The sequence below is a fragment of the Spea bombifrons genome, chromosome 2 (genome assembly GCF_027358695.1).
Source record: "Spea bombifrons isolate aSpeBom1 chromosome 2, aSpeBom1.2.pri, whole genome shotgun sequence".
Taxonomy (NCBI): domain Eukaryota; kingdom Metazoa; phylum Chordata; class Amphibia; order Anura; family Pelobatidae; genus Spea; species Spea bombifrons.
In genome coordinates this window covers 98185182-98197666 of record NC_071088.1, presented here as the reverse complement: position 1 = coordinate 98197666, position 12485 = coordinate 98185182, and the positions used below count along the sequence as shown (strand labels likewise).

The 12485-nt window shown below is 39.7% G+C and overlaps 1 protein-coding gene across 1 annotated transcript in view; it reads left to right on the top strand.

The window, feature by feature from the left end:
• Nucleotides 1-9932: 9932 nt before the first annotated feature.
• Nucleotides 9933-12485, top strand: part of UBAC2 (UBA domain containing 2) — a 54109-nt gene continuing 51556 nt past the window's right edge. Inside the window, exons 1-2 of the mRNA XM_053455333.1 lie at nucleotides 9933-9974; nucleotides 10602-10800. Of these exons, the coding sequence (XP_053311308.1) occupies nucleotides 10770-10800 (31 nt within the window). The 5' untranslated portion in view covers nucleotides 9933-9974; nucleotides 10602-10769. The remainder of the gene's footprint in view (nucleotides 9975-10601; nucleotides 10801-12485) is intronic.

The following is a 12485-nucleotide window of genomic DNA, read 5'->3' as shown; positions in this document are numbered from 1 at the left end:
CAAAGTTTCCATGTATAGTCCCTCAATCGCATAAGAAGTCTACTGAAAACCCTATCAAGTGTTCAAACAGTATATACAATCATTTCTAATAATGTTTAAAGCAAATACCGTTGATTCAAACTTCCTATGCCTTTTAGATACATCCAAGCAAAATTGCTTTATTTCTCTACTGCTGTGTGATGTATATTTCATTATAAAACTCACTTTGTCTGCGGTACAACAACTTACAGGGTAGGATTGCAACTGAAACCTTTAATAAATAATATAGTACGACAAAACAGGTACTTATGCTATATGATCTGCCTATGTTAACTTGATATGTCTTATTGTTGTCAATATCAGTTTTAGGTTTATTACATCAGGTGTTCACAGTTCTAAACCTATTCTCAAGTATAACCTAACGTGCTAAGTAAGGATCTACTGCTGCTGTCCTGACTGGCAACATGTAATACAATTATTTAGGAATATTTAGCTCATGGATCATACAATAAATAGAGCAATCACACAAATTACATTGATCTGTGTATTTTTCTTGAAGTCTATTCATTAAAAATCGTAGAAACCTTCTAGTGTTGTGCTTTCACAATTAATAGTGAAGTGAGGGAGTTGAAACCGCATTTCTTCTGCAATTTCTCCGACCAACTCTCCCTTTAGAAAATAAATCCCAGCGTGCAATATGCATAAAATGTGATAACAGAGCAAAGTTTGAGATATTGATTCAACAGAATAGTTAAATTAACATGTGTTAATATGTGTTTTTTTTCAGGTTTCCATGAAATGTTTCTAACTTTTGAAAGCCTGCTTTATTTGTGTGTGCAGTTCTCATCTAAGTACACAAGATTAAAGCAACCAAACGTAACAACACTAATACCCATTAATACCATGCAGTACTATTCGATTAATGGAAGTCCAGGAAAAATGGTCTGCTAAGAACACAGTACCTTTTCAGAGGTGAGGACTTTTTTGGGGGGACAACTGGGTGTGCTGTCCTACTTCTGGCTTGGGGTAACAGCCTCTATACATGCTCCACATATTTATGGAGGGTGCTGCCCTAGGCCAGTTGTCAAACAGCATATTCAGCCATCTCAAGAGCATTTAACTTTGGATGGAGGTCTCTTCTGTTGCTCCTGGCAGGTAAGCAATGCCTTCTGGCACTGATCTCCGCCAGCTGCTCCCTCTAGAGACCGCGCTATGTGTTGCACTAGCATCAGACATTGCGCCCCAGCTCTCCATACCATTTAATTATTGGTAAACCTGAGGAAGGATTTACTACTACTCATATGCCTAGAACACAAAGTGTATGAGTGCAGTAGTAGGCAATAGGGGAGAATTTGACTAAATTCCTACCCACTCCCATCCAACCTGCACCCATTTTCACGGGTCTTTCACATCTCTTCCATTTTGCACTCAGTTACTCAGTTGCCCATGTTAATATTTTTATTTTTAAGAGGGGTGTACTCACTTTTGTTGCCAAGGTTTAGACATTAATGGCTGTGTGTTGAGTTATTTTGAGGGGACGGCAAATGTACACTGTTATACAGGCTGTACACTCACTACTTTACATTGTAGCAGAGTGTCATTTCTTCAGTGTTGTCAGATATAATAAAATATTTACAAAAATGTGAGGGGTGTACTCACTTTTGTGAGATACTGTACATGTGAATCTCAACCCTCAGTAACCTATTCTTTACTTGTGAATGGTTTAATTCACCTTAGTAAAAATAACAGTATCAATAAGGAAGGGTTGTCATGACAGTGTTAATCTAGTTTTTTATTTTTCTTTAAACAAACAATACTCTACCTGATTTGACCCTGGATTTGCAAAATACCTTGGCACCTAATTCTGGAAGAAATATAGATTTGGCTTACACATTATGTACACCTTATGCCGTCGCTTAGTGAGCTAGCCCCCGCAACAGTCAACATAAAACAGTTGTCATTATAATTATTATAAATATTTTTAGAATAATGTAAGACTGGCAATAGCTTGAAAACATTGGGATATTAATCCCGGTATAACATTGTATACTCCATTGCATATTACAGATCTTCTACATTTAAGAGTAAAACAATAAATAGTACAATTTTGTAAACCACATGATTGGAGCACATATCATACAATCTGTTATGAAGCTGCATAAGTATTCAAAAATGAATCCTCCCATTTCTATTTTATAAAATAATATTAATTATTTATACACTGTATGGGAAAGGTGGGGGAGACAAAATGAAGAGCAAGCATTCAGAGAAAAAAGAAGTGAAAGAATAGAAAGGCAATATTGAAAGAAGGGGATGAGAGTGAATGGTTAACAGGGAGACACTAAAGAAGGGGCCATTGAAACCAACACAGGTATTCCTGTAGAGGTCTTTGGAGACCTTATAGCATCTTCTCCATGTGAACCAATATGACATCAAATCCTGGTGATCTGTAGTAAGAGGACAGCGGACCCTTGCCATGGTAGATTTGGGATGTGGCTGGGAGGCGCTGCTTTGTTTTTACGCTAGGACTGCCTATGGTAAATAATGGTTAGTCATAATAGACATCATGTTTATATAATGACAAGAATGTTTCAAAAAACTCCTTATATAAATCAAAATATTTTATTTAGATATAATTTATGTCTCCCACTGTTAATGTTAGTAAATAGACGGTGTATTATTTTGGTAGTTAATATGATCTAGTCCAAAGTAAATGATTATACCAAACAAATACATTGGCATTGAGGTTACTGTCTTCTGTATTCTTGGCCACGTACCAGTTACACCCAATGAATATAAAGGAATTCAAATGCAAATCTAAACATAGCTTTAAAAAAAGGTTGGGCAAGAAGCGTGAAGAAGAAAGTTAGAATTGTTTCTGAAGAAACCACTCCTTCACTTTCCATTTTCCATTTTTGTCTTCCAAAACAATACATTTTGTTTCTGAATATACAGTACGTAGGGTAATGTTTTCCTTTTTCTGAATTCCTTTATAAAGTTAAACTGTAAAATCACTCTGTGTCTAGATTGTAGAGTTAAACAGGGCCCTCCTTGCTTTTTGTTACTGTCCAAAGACCAAATAATTATGAGATGCACTAACTGTTATATCCATGTTGCCCATTGTACAAAGCTGTGGCATATGATGATGTTATATAAATCAATAAATAATAATAAGGAAGACTTTTGTTTATATAAATCCTTGTGTTATTTGTCAGTCATATGAAAACTTTAATTTCCACAGTACGTGGGGTATGAGAAACTAAGATCAAGAAACAGTAACAAGCACATTTGGTAAAAACAGCCCTGCTGCAAATCTATGCCATAGATTATTGCTCCAAAACCCCTGTTATTATTGACAGTTTGACCTGTTGTAATCCAAAGAGCCTTGTAAAAGTATGCGCACTGAATAGATATTACCAACAACATGTGGAATGTTTTATTAGCCACTTTTTATTTGTTCTTGCAAGTAACTATAGCTTCCAGAGCAGTGGCTTAACAACCACAGTTGCAGGGACCGCTTGTCTACCCCTTTAAAGCTGCTCTCCCTCCGCAAATTGTGCGGGCAGGCCCACTTTGGTCACAGGGTCATATGCTGCATTCCTGTCTCACTGTGCCTGTTCAAAATTGTTCACAAAAGGCCAGCACAAGCTTTTTGGGGCACTGACAAGCTGTTTGGATGAAAAGCTGGCACAGAGAAGCTGTTTTGGGTTAAGGTTTCCCCCTGTCGTGGGAGCCTTTCAGGACTCGGGTAAGCAGTTCAGGTAGGAGCCCAGTTGCAGGGGATACCAGAGGCTCAGTTTGTACCCCACAATGCATTATAACTAGACGGATGATACAGACAGGCGAAAAGAAACACACCGCTGAATAGTACGATATGGTCTGTGTTGAAGAAACTGGAAGACAGGCAAGTACAGGCTGTAAGTCTCTCGACAGGGAGCAGGGCACTGGACATACGGCAGGGAGCCCTTCTGGCAGGGACCAAGACATGGAGACCCTTTTGGCAGGGCACGCGACTTGGAGGTCCTTCGGGCAGGGCACGCAACTTGGAGACCCTTCGGGCAGGGCACATGGCAGGAAGCCACTCTATGTAGCTGGGCTCATAAAAGCCAGATATGGTATGCAGGAGAGCGGTCAATATCAAGCCAAGGGTGGTCAGAAGTCGAAGATCAAAAGCAGGATGCCAGGAACAATTCAGGACCAGGTACAGAGCCACAGCAATAGGCTGCTAAACTACAATGCAAAGGCATTGAATGGAAAAGGAAGCAGCTATTTAAGGGGTAGGGTTACACCCAGGTAAGCAGAGCGGCTGGTCAGCTCGTTAGCCTACAGGGTACTGTGTACGGACAGGCAGCCTCTAGAGGCTGCCATGGATATTACACCTTGAAAATAAATACAGATTCCTGGCTGACAGGGTGGAATCCTGACAGCCAAACCTGGGGTTCTTATCTTAATGCCTCTCATTGGACAGGCATCAGACTAAAACTCCTTCTCCAAAATCTATAAGATCCACCTGCCCCACATACCTTGTGTTTTGTACTGTCCTCTACAGGAGGATGACAGTCCTGCTTCTCGAGGGGCCACTGATGTATTGCTGTTTGCAGTTTGGTGGTGTTCCTCCTCTATAGCTGCTGGGTCATATTGCTGCAGGTCCATGTACAGATTTTTCTTATCATTGTCTGCACATACTACACAACGAATGTCCATTGATATTTCTTCCCCCCCTGCGTATCTGCATCGTTGAGGCTGCTCCTTCACCTCCAATCGGGCGAGAGGACGTCACCTAAAGCGCCAACATTTTGCCCTCACTTGTACTGAAGGCAATATGCCGGCACCCGGTGACGTCCTCTCCCGGATCTTCTAATTGAGGGAGGGGACGTCAAAAAAATTTTGCACTAAGGTGAACTGAGGGCAATGTGATGACATCCTCTGCCCCATTGGAGGATCATGGAGAGGATCACACCAGATGACCTTAAAATAATGGTCCAAAAACAAACCAGAAAATTTTTCTGAATCGTTCTTGGCCAATTTGCACGTCTAGTGCTATAGAGACCCTCATCAGCTTTTCCACTCCACCCAAAGAGCTTAGGAGTGAGGATCCAGAAAAAACAAAAAGTCTCTTGCGTTATTTCTTCATGAAAAGCTTATGTGCCATTCCTAATGGACAAGGAAATTATGGAATTTTTTTGATACTCTTCAAAAAGATGTCAGAAAAAAAGAAATCCCTTTCACAGGAAGAACATTGAGTTGACCTGAAGATAAACCCTACTAGCCTTAGTCAAAATGAAGTCTATTCTGTTTGGCAGAGGTGAACCAAGTAGCAAATCCTCCTCCTTTCAGGAGAAACTGAAGCATCTTTGAAGCCAAAAGACCAGAACCACCAGGTGGGATTAACATTGTATAATTTCTGTGACCAATTGGAGAGATCTATGTCCGGCAGCTAGAGCCTGAATACCATAAGAAACTGACATAGCATAGAGCTCTGGCAATTCCCTAGTGCAAGGTTGCTGGTCTCAAGAAACACAGCATCTTGACCAAAAGAAGCTCTAGAATTTGTGGTTCAAGATCTTCTAGGTCATAAAGCCAGTGCCAGAAGGGATGGAATTCCAAGGTACTTTTTATCTGCTATTCATAGCTCCCAAACAGATGCAAATTTCAGACCTGTGCTAGGTCTCCAATGTGTAATCACTTTGTAAAAAACAAGCATTTTTGAATGGAATCCATCTCATCTGTTGTTCAACAAGGACAATCGGATGGCGCTTCTAAAGACACTTATATACACATACCCATTCCAGTGAATGACAGATGATTCCTGCGTTCCAAACAGAAGACAGTCTGCAATACTATCAGTTCAGGACCTAGCTTTTGTCCTTTATCAGCACCACGGGTTTGTACCAAACTAATCGTGATCCTAGCCGCACTAGTTCTGCAGGAAGGATTTTTTTTTATCTTTTATCTAGACAACTGGTTCCTCAAAGCAAATTCCAAGGAAAGATAAAAGGACCATGTCGCAAGAGTCTACTTTCTACTATATCATGCCCAGATAATTATTAAATTCTTGTAAATATGTGTCAATTACTGAAGTGTTCAGATCTTTTTACCTATGCTATAGCATGTGTACCCCTAAGGCAGGGTTCTGCATTATCAGGCATGCTATTAGGACCCTGGGGTGTTTTACATCTACCATCCCAGCAATTCCTTGGGCACATCTGCATATGAGGCCTTGGCACAGCCTTGTATCGCTACAGATCATAGAACATTCTAGAAACTTCTATTCATATATCCCAGGAGGTCTGTTTGGGATTTAGATAGTAGATGATCGCCAGCAACCTCTCAAGAACGCAAAGCCTGCTATCTCCTTAGTTGGTCTCAGTGACTACAGACGCATCCATACATGGCTTGAGCGCGGCTGTATAGGAACTCATCTGGAATCACAAAAAACAAAATCAAATTTCAGGGAAATGTAAGCCGTGTGTTAGCTCTCAATCACTTTGCCAAGATTCTGTGAGGAAAGGTGGTCCAGATTCAACCAGACTATGCAGCTACAGTGGCATATATCAACAGACAGGGAGGCACATGCTCCCATCTATTACTTAGACTTGTGATTTGTGCCGAACATTTGCTGGAAAAAAATTCAGCTATACACATAAGAGGTAAGCACAATGTCCGAGCAGATCGGTTGAGCCATTGCAAACGTTTGCTAATAGACTGGGTCCTACACATGGAGATTTTTCAAAAGCTATATAATTGGGTAGACAGTGTATAGACCAGATGGCTTTAAAGAGAACACCAAGTTAGCCCAGTTTGGATTTCTAAACAAAAAAAGACAACCAAGTTGTGGATGCAATATCAGTAGCAAGGTACTATGAACTAGCCTATGTCTTCTCTCCTGTTCCATGGATTCTGAGAGTCCTCTGGAACATCAGATTGGGTCAAGTTTGAGTTATCTTAATCTCCTGGTTTAGAGAGATTCTGCTACTGTCAAGGGGTCAGTACTGGATACTGCCTCACACAATTCAGTTAAGTGCATGGTTGCCAAATGGGAGATATTAGTCATAATTATACTGCTCAGGTCAAGAAAAATATCCATTTCAAAGATTAATGCTCAGATATGGAAGCAGTTCAGATGATGGAGCAACAGGAATATCCTCACTCCTCTGTTGGTATCTGTATCAGGTATTTGAAATTTCTACAGCTGGGATTTTTTAAGAGCCTCAAACCAGCTACGATAAGGTGCACATTGCTCCGGTTAGTGCATTTGTATCCAAGAATTTAGCTTCAATGCTCTTGTTCTGCACCCCATTCCAGGCAAGGACTTCTGAGTTTGGAACCCCTGGAGTCCATTGGCTTGGATGTCCATTAAAACTATTTTTGGTAGCCATCGCATAGGCCAAAAGAGTAGGCAAACTACAGGTCTTGTCGTCAAGGACCGATATGTGGTTTTTCAGAAGGACAAGGTTGTTCTCACCAACTTGCCTTTTTTTCCAGGCCCAAAGTTGTATCTTTTACCACATGTTTTTAGACAGATGTGGTTCACAGACCTTCAGGAAATCAGAACACCGTTTCATAAATTATCTGAGTACAAAGAAGGGTGAAAAATATATTTTACTAAATAAATTAAGTAAATCATTTTGTTCTTTTCTTTTGTCTGTATCACTGCAACAGTGTGCTTCTTTTCTTATTTATGGTTTACCTGTAATGTATCTTTTTATGATCTATTATTTTCTATAACAGTCACATACATTGTATGTATATAACTACAAGCATACTACACCCAGGTTCTGTGTATAATAACATTATATTTTATAGCTACATTCCAATGTAGAGTCAAAATGTAAAGACAAAACATCATTCTTTTCTTGTTACAATATTTTAAAAGTGCTGCTAAGAATTTAGTCAGTCATATAAAAATCATAGTTAAGTTACAATTAATGGAGAACTGGATGAATGAATCAAAACAACTTGAAATGTTAACGCATAAACTTCTGCAGTCACGCATGGATCACGTATGTAATCATTCTTTAAAATACATAGCGAATACATTGCAGCCCTAGTAAAATCTCTTTGCAGCAAATCCATTTATTGCCGTCTGTAGCTAATACCTCTAATTAGGAATGCAAGGCAGATTAATTTCCATTCTCAACATTAAATTTTGTAATAAAACTGGATTTAATTTTGAGCTGTTCCTGCTTGTTCTGATCCACTGGATTGGCACATTCAGAGCTTATTAAATATATGTGTCAGCAAACATATTTCTCACAGAGGAGTTTACTCACTTAACTGGGAATTAGCTGGTAAGTAGAACATATTAACTCACCAAGTTCCCTCCGTAATATAAAGGGCCTTCTCTAAATTTCCTTAGCAAGAAAGATTGAGTAAGCACTATATAATGCACAGATAAATCAGAAAGATGTCTTGCAGTAGAAGCAGACTGGGGTTAGCCCGAGGGCGGGTGCAAGGATTTTTGCCACCTAAGGTAAAACCCCATTTTGCCACCCCCATGCTGATTTCATCCTTTGTGCTTTCCTTCACTCTCCTACATCTTCCCCCATGTAGTTCAGGTATAGATCAAATAAACACTACATGGGAACACAGCATTGCATATATACATCTACTGAATAAGACATTCAAACCCTATATTTTCAGGTATAGATTAAATAAATAACACATGGAACCTAAGCATTGGTATAGCGCAACTGAATAACACACAAACTCAGCCTTGCAGGTATAGATCAACTCAGCACTGAAGGTATTGATCAAATAAATAATGGGGACAGAATTGGCAGGAGTTCAATTGGCAGGAGTCTGCTGCTGACCAAATGAGAACCACATGGAAACAGATTAAGTGAGTAACACATGCAAACCCTGCTTTATGGGTATAGATCAAATTAGAACCACCAAGATCAACGGATTATCACATGCAAACGCCACAGCTATATATTGTGTGTGTGTGTGTTTATATATATATAATTATTACCACTTAACGAAAATCGGGAGCCTAAATGAGTCCCTTCTGTACATATAGCAATACTGCCCCCCTGGTGGCACTTGGTCATAATTTAAAACTACACAAGGTCCCTATTTATTCAGTTCTCACATTAATTTCAGATTACATATACCTATTATTATTTTTTATTATTTGATATAGCACTGTCATATTCTGCAGCGTTGTACAACGATGCCAAGTCTTTTAATTTTGTCCAGTAGTGATCTTGCTATTTGGTTACTTATTTGGGTTGTATTATTATTAATTATTATAAATGAATAAGTGTGGAAATTGAGTTATATATTTTGGGGTTGGGTGGAGGATTGTGAAGGTAGTATGTAGGGAGATCAGATTTGGGAGGTCTATGCCAGATTTGGGAGGTCTATGCCAGTTTATGGCATAAACAATCAATGCAGATACATAATTAGCTCGAAAAGTAATGGGGTGCTTTGAATTATTGGTTTATTTATTTTTGTTTTCTGTTTCATATAGAGCTGCATTTATCCTGAGTACTTGTTGATCTTTCTGTGTGAGAAGTAAAGCTTGCGCTCAGACCTCGTATTAGATACTATGTTAGATGATGACTTCCTCAACCAAGAAAGCTGAGTGTAAACTTTTAATGAGAGTGTATGTATAATTAATACAAATGACGATCAATAGAGAGGATTCACAGTATATTCTTTTACCTGGCAACCTGCTTGCATTTGTCTGGGGGCAAAAGAGAAATACGACAAGGACGACGATCAGAATGAATGCAAAACCGTTTGAAAAATATAGCCTTTAACCACGTGTGCAATACAACGAGAGCCAGCAATATAACTATGAAACGCACCCTTCCCCAGTGCTTGCAGACCCTGCCTAAATAACGAGTTCTCTCAATTGGGTTTCACAAATTGGATGAATGGAACTGTCCCTCGCGCGTCTCCGTACATATTCGGGACGCCGCGATGCATTCAGGGAGTGGTAGTTCTTTTCAGTGTAAGTCAGTCTCCTTGCAATGGCTGCCTAGTAGGTAATATATATATATATATGATACACCTTTTTCGTACATTGTGAGAACGCAGCACTGGCTTTAAGTGAGGCTTTGTGACGGGGTTTGGTATAAATGTACGGACGTTTATATAGTTTTATGCACGCACGGTTTACGGCATGTCACGAACAAATGGGAGCTCATATTGCCGAGTGCCTTTATGGTGCACAGACCTGTCAGGCTTACTTGTAAGCCCACACAGCTAGCACTATGTACAGGAAATACAAGCTGAGAAAATATGCCTTTTTATTGTTTGTATCCTATACTGCTTATTGCATGTTGTGACATACTGTAATATAATCAGTTTCTCTCACTTTCAGGAGATCAGGAGCATTCAACAAGATATAGTGTTCTCAAATAACAGTGGCAGGTTTTACTTGTCCGTTGTCTTAAAGCGGTGGACCCTGTACTTCTATAATCTCTCCATCTAACTTTGCTTGCATTAATTGTTGCTCTTCACTGTTACATGCTGAGCAAGCAAAATTGTGCAAAGTTTGATATTCCAAATTGGCCAAAATAATATATTACAGTAATGCAAATGCAACTAGAATGTTTGTTATGTGGGTACGAGTGCGCTAGATAATTATTTTTCGTGTCTTGTCGTTACAGATTGCATCTGAAATAGATTTCGATAAAGTGACATTGTAGTCAATGCATTCAGATTGGAGCTGTGCGGATCTGGATGGAGTATGACCTGTGAGTCTGGTGATTCCCGCCTCAAGATAGAGTGACGTCTACATGATATGATCTTGTCCGTGTCCATTGAAGGCAAACGTCATGATTGCTAGTACAGGCTCCAGCGGGCTTTGTGAGTTGCATGCATAACAAGTAAAATGTATTAATGATGTTCAAATTTGCCATTCTTTATACATGTGTCTGAAAAGATGAAATCATAATGGTTAATTATAAATATTCCTTCTTGTGTTTCTATATCAAGTGCACGTGATAAGTCTTAACATCCTGAGACGGGCCAAGGCTAAATATTGGGCGTGAAATTATAAATAAGAATATAAAGGCAATTGATTAGACTTTGAAGAGATCGTGTCCTTTCTAGAGCACATTTAGCATGTTGGAGGTATGTTCTGATAATGCGTGTTTATGGGGGGTATTCAGTAAACTAGGAAAGGGCAGGTGACTTCGGATTTAAGTGTGCAATTTGACAAACGCCAGTGAGCTTCTCCTGTATGAATGTCCTTGCTGACCCTTCGTCATGCATGAATGAATGATGCAGGAAGATATTGTGAAAGCAATCTCACCAATGCAGCTATGGATTCTCAAGAGCCAACTCAGGCTTTCTTGCCAGAGGAGCTCCCCGTAGGTTGGTTCTTTATAGCGTATGGTGGAAAAGGTGAGTTGGTTTAGTGAAAACACCTCAAGGTATAGCGCATCAGAAACTGGGAAGCGATTTGCAAATAACCTTTCCATCTTTGATCCTGCATAGATACATGTACAAAGTATTTAAAGCTTGATGTCTTAATATAGGAATGGAAGCATATAAAAAAAAATGAGATAAAACCAGATGTGACCTATTATACTTTCCTTGGAGAACAGCAACATGTTAGCCAGTAGACTTTTTATGTGTTGTGTAAACACTTTACTATGTTTTCAACCGTAAACATACAGTCTTGTTCCTTTCATTGATTATGTTATAGTCGTCTCTCAGGATCGATGCTTGGATACCCTGATATATAATGCGTAATAAGCTATAATTATAATTTATAAGGGAACTAGGGCTGCAACTAATGATTATTTTCATAATCGATTAGTTGGTCGATTATTTTTACGATTAATCGGATAAAAAAAGAAATGTAAATGTTTTGTTTATTTAAAATAACTGGATGTTAAAAACAAACAGCAGAATAAAAAAAAATACATTTCTTGTTTTTATTTCCCAACCTGCCCCCCAGTTATGCTCACTTGAGCCCAGGCTTTCCACACTGCCTCCCAGATATGCCTTATACCCCCAGATATGCCACTGTGCCCTCTGGATATGCCTTATATCCCCTGTATGACTTAACCCTCCCCTGATATGCCCATCTTCTCCCCAGAAATGCCACTGTGCCCTCTGCATATGCTTTATACCCCAAGAACTCTGCCCCCAGAACTCTGCCCCCCCAGATATGCCTTATATCCCGTATATGCCTTAAACCCCCTGATATGCCACTCTGCCCTCCCGAGATATGCCTTATACCCCAGACATACCCCTCTGCCCCCCAGATATGCTGTATACACCCTATATTCCATAGTGCCCTCTGATATGCCCCTCTGCCCCCCAGATATGCCACTGTGTCTTCTGATATGCCTTATACCACCTGATATGTCCCTCTGCCCCCCCGATATGCCTTATACCCCCCTATATGCCATAGTGCCCTCTGCTATGCCTTATACCCCAGATATGCCACTCTGCCCCAGATATACCTTATATCCCCTATAAGCCTTATGCCCCCCCCAGATATGCCTTATACCACCTATATGCCATAGTTCCCTCTGCTA